Genomic DNA, 13,320 nt, shown 5'->3' on the forward strand with positions numbered 1-13,320 from the left:
TAATATTTAATATTTAATATTTAATTTTCAATATTTTATATTAAATATTTATTATTTAATATTTAATATTCAATATTTAATATTTAAAATTAAATATTTAATTTTCAATATTTATATTAAATATTTATAAATATTAAATTTTGAGTATTAAATATTAAATATTAAATATTGAATATTAAATATTAAACATTAAATATTAAATATTGAATATTAAATAATAAATGCGACAGTCCATCATGAAGTATACCTTGCCAATTTTCAGCTCCGTTGTTCTACACAGCTGATTGAAGAATCCGAAGAATCCGATAGAAAACGAATAGGAAATCAAAGGCCCTTATTACGGATTCCACTTTCACTTTCACATTCACTTCACCTAACGATCACTTCACATTGTTTGGCCTATTACTGTTTCCACATAAAGTGAAGTGAATGAAATGAACTCTGTGGAGTGACAGTGACAGTGAAGTGTGATCCATAATAGCGTTGTTTACAGTGAGAAGTTGTCAGTTAGAGTTAGTTTTTTATGCTTAGGTTCAATTTGTGTTTTTCGAATATGAGCGTTGAATTATGGTTTGATAACAATAGTAAAGATGAAGAGGAATTTGCAAACATCACTGTGAAGCGTAAAAAAATAAGAGATTATTCTGACCCGCCTAATCAAACTGAAAAATCGTAAGTGAAACGATGAATTTGACTTGATCATATCTGTATTTTATGTTCATCATTTTAGCGGCATCACATTCTTTCGAGCTTGCAAGGAAATTTTTGAATATTTATAAAAATAATGTTGGTAGCTTGTTTGATTTGTTTCGCTGAAGGAAATTATAAAAAGGTGGTTGGTAACGACCGCATCATAGGATTAGCTCAGTCTACCATGTCAAAAGTATTGAAAATTATTCTAAATATAGGTAATTGAAGAAAAAGTAAGTGCTCTTGTAATAAATTTTCCAGTTGAAGAAAGCGAGAAAAAAATTAAACTGTGATTTGACGAAAAAAAAACTGGAATTCCTGGTGTAATCGGCTGTGTAGATAACACCCACGTAAGCATAATACCACCAGCTCGTGATAAACATTTGTTTTGCAACAGAGAAGGTTTCCATATAGTTTCAACGTAATTGTGGTAGGTTGTAGAGCCTAGGGATCTGTTCACAAATAACGTTACGTTTTACGGGGAGGGAGGCTTAACCGTATGTGCTTCATACAAATGAATAAATATATAACGCTACTATACTGTCGTTCTACGCATAATTGTCCCATGTACATAGAATCCCAGCAAGCGTGGGACAAATATGTGTATGACGACAGTATACAACCATTATAGATTTGTGACCATAATCTGGTGATTCGATATGTTCATCATATGATTCTTTTGTGTGGAACGGTAGCGATGTGGAATGATACTCAAAATCACTCCTTTAAGAACTTAGACGCATGTTACTGAACAACAGGTGTGGTTAAAGGCACATTTTGTTGTGCAAAAGGAAAAACAACTGTACTACTACGTCGCACCTTACAATCTCCGTGTAAAACATAAAATGGATTTCGACGACCCTGAGCTGATTCACGAAAACGAAAACTTACCCGTTAATGGAGAAAATGAAGAATATGAAAATTAAAATGGAGTAAGACGAGAAATTATGAACAATATTTTGTAGACAACGATATATATTATTCGAACACGCTTTTCACATGATAAAAAAAATAAAAAGCAATTTAAATTGCGTTTAAATTCAAATATCTTCAAAGCAAAGACGTTTAATTATTCTCCCCATTGAAGCTATCTTCTAGTTGAGCTTCCAATTGTTCATTGTGTTCTTCCAATGCATCAATTGTTGTCCGTCCCATATCGAAATCTAGTTTACGCTTCTTGTAGTTGAGAATTTTTTGTTTGAGTTGTAATTGTTTAGTCCATTGTTTTTGCTTTTCTAATCGTATTTCTTTTCAAATTGAAATTTTTCTTCAACTAATTGAAACCGCCTTTGTTCTAAGCCGAATCGTTTCTCATGGACCATAAACGATTTTCGAGAGTACCTGGCACATGCCGATACATGTTCTTTAAGTTCTTTAAGATCATTGGTCTGCTTTTCTAGCAGAGCTTTGCGGTAATTGCGCTGATTAACGCGGCCACGATTTCGCGTTGATCGATGCTCATTTTCAGTTTCACTTGTTCGAGTTGATCTGTTGGTTAGATCTGCCGACGTTCTTAACAATTCAATCTCGCCAGCTGGCGATGGTCCATTATTTAATTCCTGATTATGCTCTTGATTTGGAAGTCCTGTGGAGGATTGTGTTCCAAAAATAGCACCATTGTGGTCCACTGTTCTTCGCAAAGACAGTAGACGGATGATGGCTTCTTCTACATCATTAAAAGAGTACTGTGTATTGCGCCCACCACCGGTAGCTCTCACTTCGTTTTGGTTATGCTGCAGTTTCTTCTTTATTTGAAGCTTTTTATCATTCCAAACTTTCTGCCAAGCTGCAACAGAACGTGTCGGAGGACCCAAGCTATTTAATGCAGCTTGAATTGTAGCCCAAAAAGAAGAAACAGATTCTCTGCAATCTGAGAATCTACCACCTCTAGCTAGTTCTGGATGTTCCTCCATGAACGAAACAAGACGAGCAAATTGGCGTACGTTAGTCCTTTTCTTACTAAAATATAGCAAATAACAAAACATTTGAGGAAAAACTTAAATAACAATCCATTTTCAACTTACTCCATTCTGCGTGTCAACTTTTCACCTCCAAAAACGACAGTGTAAACATTCCACCTAAAGTGAGTTGTTTTTTCACATATGTGAAAACCATAATAACCCTGCGTTCATCAGAGCTGTCACATGAAATGAACTTCTCACATGTTCTCACTGATGTGGAAACCGTAATAAGGTTCTGCTCACTTCACTTTGTTTTCACTGTGAAGTGGAATCCATAATAAGGGCCAAAAATGACATTGCCGTATAATCCAATTGGACACGTGAAATGACCAACCACTTGAATGCAAGAAAACATGCGCAGGGCCTTCGGCCTTCAGTCGAGCAGCAAATTCGATCAGTTGTATCACGTTATTCGCAATAACATGTTATTCAAAGGTGTTATTCGGCTGTCAGAAATGTATGGGAATATTACCTTCGAAAAACATGTTATTGGCCGAATAACACCAAAGCGCGAATAACATGTTATTCGATCGTAGTGCGGATATAGCATTAGAAATAACCGCATGTTTTTAATGCGCGTTTGGATCAAACTGCTTCGTTAAAACATGTATTCAAAGAGAAGCGAGACAAGCGCTACAGCCTGAGAACAGCTGCAAAATTCAGAATTGTTTTGCTTTGTTATGTATCATCTTCTCCCGTAACACAACGCAGGAGTGACAAACAACAAACAACAAACAACGAACATGTATGATTCAGTAGCTTATGTGTGACAAGAGCATCGAAGCTTCCCCCATAGAAAATTGACCCGACTAAATCGGGTGCGAATCGGCCGATTGTTGCATCGTCGCTTATGGGAATTTAACACAGGCATTGGCCGATCAATCACTGTATTTAGTCGGCAGTCCCGATTTTTACCGATCAAATCTGTTGATTCGTCATTCGTTTAAATTAGTGTACACGAAATTCCACTATTAAACAAGCTATTTCGTCGGAATGATATTAAATAGGGTGATTAATTGACCCACGCTTGTGTTAAAATCTCATAAGCGTAGGTTGCAACAATCGGCCGATTGTACCCGACGAAATCGGTCGATTCCAGCTGTCAAATTTTCTACGGGGTCGTGTTGCTTGCCGAATTTGTTTCCTCACTACCACTGGCTGCTTGTGAAGCAAGCAAGAGAAGGAGGCATGCGTGATTTGCTCATCTTCGGTGGGTTGCAAGCCCTGGTTTTTATACATGTCAGACTGTGGCCCTAACGTAAACGGTTTAGCTTCTCATAGAACTTTCGTGCGTTATTAGCGCAGTACAGTTGTTCCATCTCTTCACAGTCTCTATCTTCCTGCTTGCGTTTTTTTCTCCGGATAATCGAGTTTTACCTTTATCGTGTCTCGTTCATCCCGTGAGATGTTGCAGCACACACACACACATTCGCCGTCACATCTGTCGTTTCTCTGATCCGGGGACTCCATACTTAATGCAGCCGTTACGATGCTTCTAATGGCGGATCGAATATCTCTCCAGCCATCTTCAAGAGAAGCTGCGCCTAGCTGCTCTTCTGTTGGGAGTACCACTTCCAGCTGCTGCCCGTAGTCTTGGACTAATCTACCGTCTTGTAGCCGCTCAATGTTACGTTCGACGTTCGTGGCGTTCGACTTCGACGCGTATTGTACACTGTCGAGAGTTTCGAGCGCAGGAATTCTGCCACGAGGTAGTGGTCAGATTCAATATTTCGAACTGCGGTAGGTGCGGACGTTTGTGATGTCGGAGAAGAACTTATCGTCCAGCTGCGCATAAACCGCTTCTTTCTCGTAGTCAGGTCGCTCTCTGTGTAGGCAGTGCACGTTGATGTTGCTATAGATGATATAGAAACGTTGACATATCTTGCCCAGCACTATGAAGCCGGTTTTCGACTCGTTGGTGCGACACAGTTTTGATAGAAGCTACTAGTAGCCACTCGATGCCCAATTTTCCACAATTTCTGTCATGTCCAGTAAATCTCCTGCAGCGCAAAACGTCGTAGTTGCAGGGATGTAATTGATCGTAGATTATCCTGCCGCAACGTGCGAAATCTAGCGACTTGTAGTTCCCTGTTTCAAACTTCCAATCGTGATGCTTTTTTCGTCGCCTAGGTCGTGCCGATTGTATCGAGTTGTGTTATCTCTTATGTCGTTCGTATTTATTGGTTTTACAGGCGATTTATTACGCCTGCGCAAACCTTTTGTCTCGTCGGAGGGCCGATATGTCAGGTCTATTTAGTTTCCCACCTAACACCAGGACTTGAACTTGTGCGCTTAGAGCGGCATTAGGTCGCTCTGGCGAAGCCTGCCTGCGGATACTTGCAGCTTTTTATTGAAGTTCTACAGAGCCCATTGTCAAATCCCACCACATCTTAGCCCGAGCAGGAGCGATGATCTCGATAACATAAGTTGGTATGAACTTACGAGGTAAAATGTCAAAAAACTATGCAAAATGCTTCATGCATAACATGCCTGGGTATTTTAATACCAAACGAATAATAATTTGTTATGCGTTTGGCATTGTAATAACAGAGTAAGTTATACCTGAAGTATTTTGCATATTAATTTTTGGTATTATTTACCTCTTATATGCACACGTTAGTTAATCAGTGCAAGGTATCAATAACAGAATGAAGCATTATTGAGTTATTTTCTCCTGCTCGGGTATGCATATTGTTTAATCTTCGAATAGAATTTGCAATCATCTACACTAAATAAATCACAAACGCAATTTCTTCAGCATGAATTTATCTTTATTTAACATAAGTAGTACTTCACCAAATATTATTTAAACACTTACAAGTACCTTAAAACACAATAACCACAACCCGTACTGGATTTCCGAATAAACAATCAGTGTTTGCTTTCTAGGAGTTTCCTACCAAACAAAGCACATGCACACAAACACATTGCATCACAGATAAGCCACTTAACTCGATTGTTCCGTTTCATCTATAGCTCTAAAAGTTTAAGGACAAGGTTCACAGCGATCATTTTCGTATCTCGTATCTATTTGTTTACTTCAATTGAATCCAACAATGCATAGAAATTCTCGTTTTGAACATTTTACCTCGGGAAACCATGCCCCAAATGGTCGAAATGCTATCGTCATCTCGTGCGACAGCTAATAAAATAGCGTGCAACCGTCGGTTTCGACAACGTGATCTGCCAAACATGCAGTCCGGAATCGGTTCATAGGGACGTTTCCAGTATTTCCCGCGTTGGTCGATGCTGAAGATTATGGCCGTCGTGGTAATGTGAATGCGTTTGATGCATCTGCTGTGGGTGATTCCCCGAATTGGCACTATTACCGTTACCGTCTAGCTGTCCGACCGTTCGGTGAGATACGCCATCTCCAGTGGAGTCTGGTTTTGGTTGGATTTCTTCAGTGTTGACCTGCACGTTTTCAAATGGATCCTTGTATCACCAAAGATATAAGAATATTATGGCAATCTTGGCAACTTACCGGTTCCGCGCGAAACATGTCCCCACTGAGAGACGGCCTAATTTTGGACCGTGATTTGAACCGACCGGACTGCGAAACCGAAAACTTTCGGTTTGGCGGTATCTCGTGGTCGGAGTTTTCCCGAAGCGTCATTTCTATTTCTGCACTCGGTGTCTTCCAAAATCACGCGAAGAAGAAAGCCCTTGACTGATGATGGTTGGGTGGTTGCGAATCGAGTGTTATTATTGCCCTATCGTAGCGACAATCGTACCTGCCGTTTGGAGACGCAGATTGATAAGCGAACGATTGAGCGACGAAGCCACCGGTGCACATATCATAAACTTATCAGCTCGTGTTCCCATCAGATGGTCTCCGTCATCGTCAGCGAACAAATACACAACCAGCCAGTTGGGACGCGCGCGGTTTGGTCAAAAGATAAATAGACATAGACATTCAGACGTAACGCTCACTATGGGTCATATGAAGACCCATAAATCGGTGACGCGCAAGTCTGACTACCCCGATTTGTGGAATACAACGATACACGTGCTCTCAACAGATGGCGGCACATTTGCGTCTGTTTGCCTATTTACGAGCCCATCAGACAGGCGGTCGATGCATCTGTTCAACGACCGTCTGACGAATTTGATGGTGCTTCGCCCATAGGCAGTGAAGTGGTGCAATCAAAAGATGAAAAGAACATTCGAACCAATAGATGGACAGATAGATAACGCGAACTGCACCGGATGGTTCGATGGTGTGTGCGTTGAAGTATCGCTATTGTACCCACATTTGGATCTGTCTTTTATTGATTAATTCTCTGAATTCGATTTGAAGCTATCAGATTGAGACCTTGAATCATCCCATAATACTGTGTATTCGTTTCAGCCTGTAAATGCTAGATATATAAGGTGGTAGCGTTATAAAGCCTAGCCTCAGTCTAGCATCATAAGATCTCATCACTTCAGCATGGCCATACAAGATGTAGGGGCTACTGATAGCAGGATTAAAAAAAGTCACAACCTCAGGAATCTTGTCCATGACTTTTGTTTCCATGTGTTTTCGAGGGATCAGGTTTCACGGAAGTTTGGTAGGAGAAATAAGATAGCCCGCCCGTTCTGTACCTAGTCAGTCCACCTCGCTCGCTGCGCTTCACGCCGTCTTGTACCAGCCGGATTGCAGGGTTGCTGTCCGGCATTCTTCCAACATGCCCTGCCCATCGTACCGTTCTAGCCTTAGCTACTGGGCGAGCTCGTTGTTCATAATGGGGTTGTATACTAATTTCGTAAGCACTTATGAGGGAGAGGGAGGTCTGTCATTTTCTTACTCTCCATATAAATCTGGGAGGGAGAAACGGATTCGCGAAGTCGAAGCAAAATTCTTCACACAACCAATGACAGTTATTTATGGGTTTTTCCAGTAGAGCAGCAAAGAGGAGGACATGGCGGCCATGTTTCACTCAAACTCTGTCAGATAGCAATGGGGTTTCCTATGGGAGGGAAGAGCAGAATTTGCTTCGACTTCTTGAATACGAAAAATGTGTGTGTCAAGCCGAGCCGAAATCTAGCTGTCAGTGTGAGCCGAAAACGAAACTCTCGGCAAGCAAATTTTTGAAGGCAATACAACAACAATAACACGCAAAACAGAATTTAGTCTTTTCGCCCACGTTGATTGTTTTTTCTTGTTGAAAATTTACTTGTTGCATGACGACAGTATATAATTAATTTGATGTGTAGTATCGAGAGCTCCCTCTTTGATATAAAAATAAAAAAGTTTTTTTCTATGGGACAAATTACATGGGGGGAGGGGAATATTGAAAATCTCAGAAAAATTGTTCACTTAATTAGTGCACGGCTCCTAATCACCCGTCTCTCGAATACTCAGAATGCTTGCAAGTCGTCCTCGTATTTTATGTCTAACATTATTATCAGCAAGGAGGGGCCCTTCTTAGCCAAGCGGTAAGATGCGCGGCCATAAAGCAATACCATGCTGGGTTTGAAAATTGTCTCTGTTCGGACTGAATTTTTTAGTAGCGCAACCGTAGTTTCAGGGCAACTTTAACTAGAATGTATTTTGAGAATAGATTTACGCTTAGTTCAAACAATGTAATGATTACTTACACATCATCAGTATCTGAGTTCATTAAATTCCTCTCTTAGCTGGCAGGTTTATTTCAGGTTTGAAACTGTTATTGAGTACACGGTGATTAATTTATTATTTTTTAAAAGGGAACTAAGTTTACTTCATCCGTTCGAATATAGATTTTAGGTTATTAGTTTTTAGGAGAGTAGACACTCGTGGGGGTCGAAAATTCGTTTGAGAAATCTGAAAATTACAATTATTACAATAACATAATTTAGCGTTTAAGGTATTTACTAACTCACAATCAGAAGAAACAGGTTATTACAGTATATGTACAACATAATTCTCAATATATAACTGATTTTCTGAAAATCAAATCAACTTACAATGAATCTACACTCACGACGTTGGTTTTTATCATTCCACCTATTCACACTGACTCATCATCTTTTGTTATCGCTATATCAATTAGGTATCGAGTGAAAAGAATATATCTAGGCCTATATCGCAATATATGAAAGATGCCTCAGTCATTATTGGCGTTTCTTGCTGTCACATTCTATCTTCCGTGAACGACTAGCATTCTCTGATCCTGATTCGTCACGTCCTTTGACGTCGAGGAGCGCCAATTTCAAACACCTACGCCTGACGAATCATGCCATCTGCATCTGGGATTACCTTACCTACTCTTACCGTTCACGTGTTCATTGATTTCATACCGCAGCATCATTTACTACGAGTACCAAGTCTCCAATGGCAATGTCCCTTACATCGTCGAACCATTTGGGATTCTTGATTTGCTGACCATGAGGGATTCTTGATTTGCTGACTCCAATGGTCGTGAATTTGTTATTCCTTCTGCTTTAATTATTACGGTTTCTAGGGTCTCATCATCGGGCTTTCTGGTGGATTCCAGAAATCCACCTTCGGCTAGTTTTACACGCCCCGCCCTTGTGAGATTGAACGAACATTTTATATTGCCATTAGTGAAAACTTCTGCTAACGTTTGGTCACGTTCTTCTCTTTGTTCTCTCAGTTCATTGTTGGCTCCGTGAAAGTTTGTCCCATCGCTGAATATCTCTACTGGCGCTCCACGTATCGTAACGAATCTGCGTATCGCCAATATGCATGACTCCGTCGAGAGGTTGTGCACTACTTCCATATGTACTGCACGAATGCTCAGACAAGTAAATAGCACGATCCACCTTTTTGCATTGCTCCGACCTTACTTTACCAGTATTGGACTAAAATAGTCTAAGCCGACATACGTAAAAGGACGAATAAACGGGGTGGGACGTACCTTCGGTAACGGAGCCATTGCTGGTCACTTAGAAATAGCTTTCCATACTAAGCATAGCATACATGTTTTCGACAATTTTGCTACCAATGCTCGCATTTTTGGAATTTGAACACGCTGCCTCGTCTCGTTGATAATTGTCTCCCGATTTGCACGTTTATACCAACGATGATACCAATCTACCAGGAGATCCATGATTCGAGATTGCTGTGGTAGTATTATTGGAATCTTTGCTTCGTTCGGCACGTGAGTAGCTAACTCCAAGCGACACCGCATACGCAAGAATCCAAACTTATCCATAAATGGACACAGTTTATATAGTTTACTTGTCCTGCATATAACAGTAGACCTCTTCTCGTCGAGTTGTTCCTTTTCAGCATTATAATATTAATTGTGTACTTGCTTCCAAAGGCTTCTTTCAGCAGTGATCAGCTCGTGTTTAGTAAGTGCTCCCGATTCTAGTGGGTGTTCAACCCTTTTTTGTTTGACGTGGTCGATAAACCGATGAACGTTCTATGGATCCGCTCCCAGCGTCTAAAATGAGTTGCCTCCACGAGTGGTTGGGAGATGGTAACATGAAAGTTACATGTTCGAAATTCTTCTGTAGTTAAAATAAATGTTTGCTGTTGTATTAGCCACATACTTTCCGGCTGATGCAGGAATTTTGGTCCACAAAACCATACGCTTTGTTCTCTGAAACTGGGTCCCGATCCCCACTTCGTTACAAGATCAGCCACGTTTGATTTGGTGGGAATCCACCGCCATTCACTTACATCCGTCGACGATAAAGATTTCCGCTTCACGGCAGCCTACAACCTGGTGATTCTTGCGGTGTTCGGAGTTAATCTAGGCTAATACTGTCCGAGAGTCGGTCCAGAGCACACGTTTGTGTGTGGCCCCAAATGGCCGGAGCGAACTGTTATGACAGCTGCTCTCCGTGGGTGTGTGTGCACGTCACGGAGATCTGACCAGAAGAGGCCGAGTCATGGCTTTTATTTTTCTTCCTAAGCAATGGAGGGGGAATCTGCTCAACAGACATCCTAGGTTGTTCAGGAAGTGCGGGGTTAGGGACCACCTCCAACAGCAAACGAGGGAGGCAGGACTACATCCCCGACCCGCTAAACCGTTCCTTCGGTACAACCAGAAAGTAATGCTTCAAAGGGGGGCCAGTGCACAACGCACCCTCGAGGTTAGTTGCGTGTCCTTGCCGCACCGAACATCATGACTCGCTTTTTTAGAAGAACACCATGGTTTCGTGCCGGCACATTGCCGGCATTCCAGGTGGCCTTACCGCGCCCTATGTCCCCGGAAGGTGGAAAGGGTCGACTTCGCACCTGCTTCCCTCTGCACGACTGGTATCAAGAATGATGATGCCGCGTGCACCCCAAATTGACCTCTCTGGCCTACGCCTGCCCCAGCCTTCACGAGGACCCCTTTCCGTCCTCGGGCTCGGAACCCGCCCGGTTGACCGACGCCGCAACCGACGTTGTTCTTCGCGCGGCCACTTGTTCGATAAAAGGATCGAGTTCGACCAGAGCATGACCACCGGTATGACCCATGAAGCCGACTCCGATCCCTTGGACCACCTCTTATTTGCGCCTGAACTAGCCATCCTTGAGTCCACGCGCCACTTTCTGTGTAGCTCCGAGACGAATTGGGCGATAGCCGATAAAACGGCGTTCCAGCCAACTTCATCTTTACACATCGAACCCCCCATGGGGTGCTTGCTGTTCACAGCTTTGCTGGAACAAATCAAACAATTGAGAGGGTTCGTGCAGCATTGTGCCTTATGCCCCTCCAATCCGCAGCGTCGGCAGAGATTGCTTCTGCCAGGGCCTTTGTAGTCCATTGCTTGTGCCCCTGTTGCAGGCACTTGAAGCAAACTTCGGGTTGCTCGTATATGCCCACAGGGCATACCGACCATCCCACCTTGACGCTTCCTAACTTGACTACCTTGGAGGCGTCCGATGCAGATAGCCGAACCAATGCTACCTGCGTCCCTGCCAAACCTTTCCGTAGCCGAACGGCTGCGCTGGGCGTCTCCACAGTGCAGTGCCGTGACGAGCTCTTCGACTTCGGTGATCTCGTCCAGGTCTTTAACCCTTAGATTCACCTCCATCATAACTTCTTGTAGGCGGCGCCCTTTTGCGAGACGCTCCGCTTCAGCTCGAGGATCATCTCGCCCATCCGGGCACGTCTTATTCGACGTACGTCGGCGCCGAGTTCACCGAGCTTGACGTCACTCCTCATCTCCTTCAAGACGTCCGAGTACTTAGCCTCGTCCGTTTTGATGACTAGGGCATCGCCCCTGGAGCGATTGGCGCCTACCCTAGACTTCTTGCAAATTCATTCGCCTGGGCCTTCCTCTTGTTCTTGACCAGGGTCCAGGAGGCGTCATCCCCCTCTATTTCCCTGGTCTGGTGCGGCTGAGAGCTCTCAGCCTGCCGTAACCCCTTACCACCGTCTTTCCTGGGTGGATGGACCTTTCCAGGTCCTTCCTCCTCCGGTTTTGGAGGTACCTGGCCGGGGTTCAGCTTCCCAGCCCCACTACCCTTGTTCGGGGTAGTAACCCTCCGCGTTTTGGAGCGGCCCCCAGTGAGCTCATCCCCTGGAGACTGTCTCCCCCGTTTTTGTGTCTGCTCCGTTGGAGCAGTCACCCCCGACGTGCCCGCGAATACTTGAGCCTCAGTCTGGGTAGACTTTGGTACCACCGTCTTCGCGCTTGGCGTCGAACATCGACTTTCGAAGTTTCAGCAGTTTTTCTTGAGGTCCTTACTGATATTATGCTTCGATGACGCAAAGTCGACGATGGCGTCCAGCTGTTCCGTCGCCACCTCGAAGGCCGAAAGCCCATCGCGTTTGTGGTTCATCGCCTCCACAAGCCATGGGCCTTCAATAACCTTGTTGCAAAGCCGCTTGTGAACCCCTGGTTGTGCAGCCGCGATAAATATGACAGCTCATATGCAGCAGTGATAGTAGCGAAAGAAGAGAGAAAATGTGGTAGTTGTGGTAGGAATATAAAACATAAACAACAAGTAGTACAGAACGAATATAATTTGCGCTCGCACGATAGGAAGAAAAAGTGATTTAGATTTGCATGAAGCAAAAGAGTTTTAGTTGATTATCAAGTGTAGGTATAATTTGTAGGAAAAAAACAAGTGTCAGGGCAATTTCAATACTGAATCCAGTGAGTATAAAACCTAAAAAGAAACAGAAATTGTGTAAATAATAAATGTAAACAAATGTAAATACTTACCTGCAGGAACGGTGAATATTGATGCTTATCAATTAAGTACCATCGGATGTGCAAGACAGTCCTGTATTAGTTGGCCTGTTCAGGATTAGCTCGTAAGTAGTCAATGTGTAAAGCTTCAGCAGAATTGATAATTGATTGTTTGGTGATTTAGATAGCCCCTGACGACCAAACCTGCTTAGGGTAATTGCACAAGTGATTGGCAATCGAAGTTTAAAGAAAGAATCAAAGAAGTTAGCGGGCAAAAGGAAACCACTTCTTGTGAGTAAAAAAATAATGAAATTAAGTTTAAGAAAATTGTTTACTAATGAGAAATATATTATAGTTTAAGCGTTGCTAAAAAATAATTGGCTGCTATAAGAATTGTGGTTCCCTTCGGGAACAAACCTCTACCGGCGTTTTTTCAGTTGAGATGAAGGTTAAGTGACCCACGCTGGCGCTGCGCACTGAGCTGCCGACTATTGCCTGTGGCCTCCTAGGCGGAGACCTGAACACCCCACCTCTTGCGAAGGGGTTGTCGTCTACACTACTATCACTAATTGAAGAATTGACTTGGTTTTCCATTTTGGTCCCA

The 13,320-nt window shown here is 42.7% G+C and overlaps 1 protein-coding gene and 1 long non-coding RNA gene across 2 annotated transcripts; one reads left to right on the forward strand and one right to left on the reverse strand.

Moving 5' to 3' along the window:
• Positions 1 to 5,400: 5,400 nt before the first annotated feature.
• LOC134211248 (uncharacterized) lies at positions 5,401 to 6,518 on the reverse strand. The gene is made up of 2 exons (XM_062687954.1): positions 6,136 to 6,518; positions 5,401 to 6,065 (listed from the first exon to the last, which is right to left on the reverse strand). The coding sequence occupies exons 1-2, from the start codon at positions 6,265 to 6,267 to the stop codon at positions 5,862 to 5,864; spliced, it is 336 nt and encodes a 111-aa protein (XP_062543938.1). The 5' UTR covers positions 6,268 to 6,518; the 3' UTR covers positions 5,401 to 5,861.
• A 5,906-nt stretch (positions 6,519 to 12,424) lies between these two features.
• LOC134211255 (uncharacterized) lies at positions 12,425 to 13,097 on the forward strand. Its single transcript, XR_009978991.1, has 3 exons — positions 12,425 to 12,680; positions 12,756 to 12,841; positions 12,901 to 13,097. It is a non-coding gene; the product is annotated as an uncharacterized LOC134211255 (long non-coding RNA).
• The last annotated feature ends 223 nt before the right edge of the window (positions 13,098 to 13,320 follow it).

This window comes from Armigeres subalbatus, chromosome 1, assembly GCF_024139115.2.
Source record: "Armigeres subalbatus isolate Guangzhou_Male chromosome 1, GZ_Asu_2, whole genome shotgun sequence".
Taxonomy (NCBI): Eukaryota; Metazoa; Arthropoda; class Insecta; order Diptera; family Culicidae; genus Armigeres; species Armigeres subalbatus.

Excerpts from the sequence above, each read along its gene's own strand:
- LOC134211248 (XM_062687954.1), bottom strand. The coding sequence starts at position 6,267 with ATGACGCTTCGGGAAAACTCCGACCACGAGATACCGCCAAACCGAAAG. Across the intron at positions 6,066-6,135 it reads ACATGTTTCGCGCGGAACCG|GTCAACACTGAAGAAATCCA; the intron begins GTAAGTTGCCAA and ends GAAAACGTGCAG.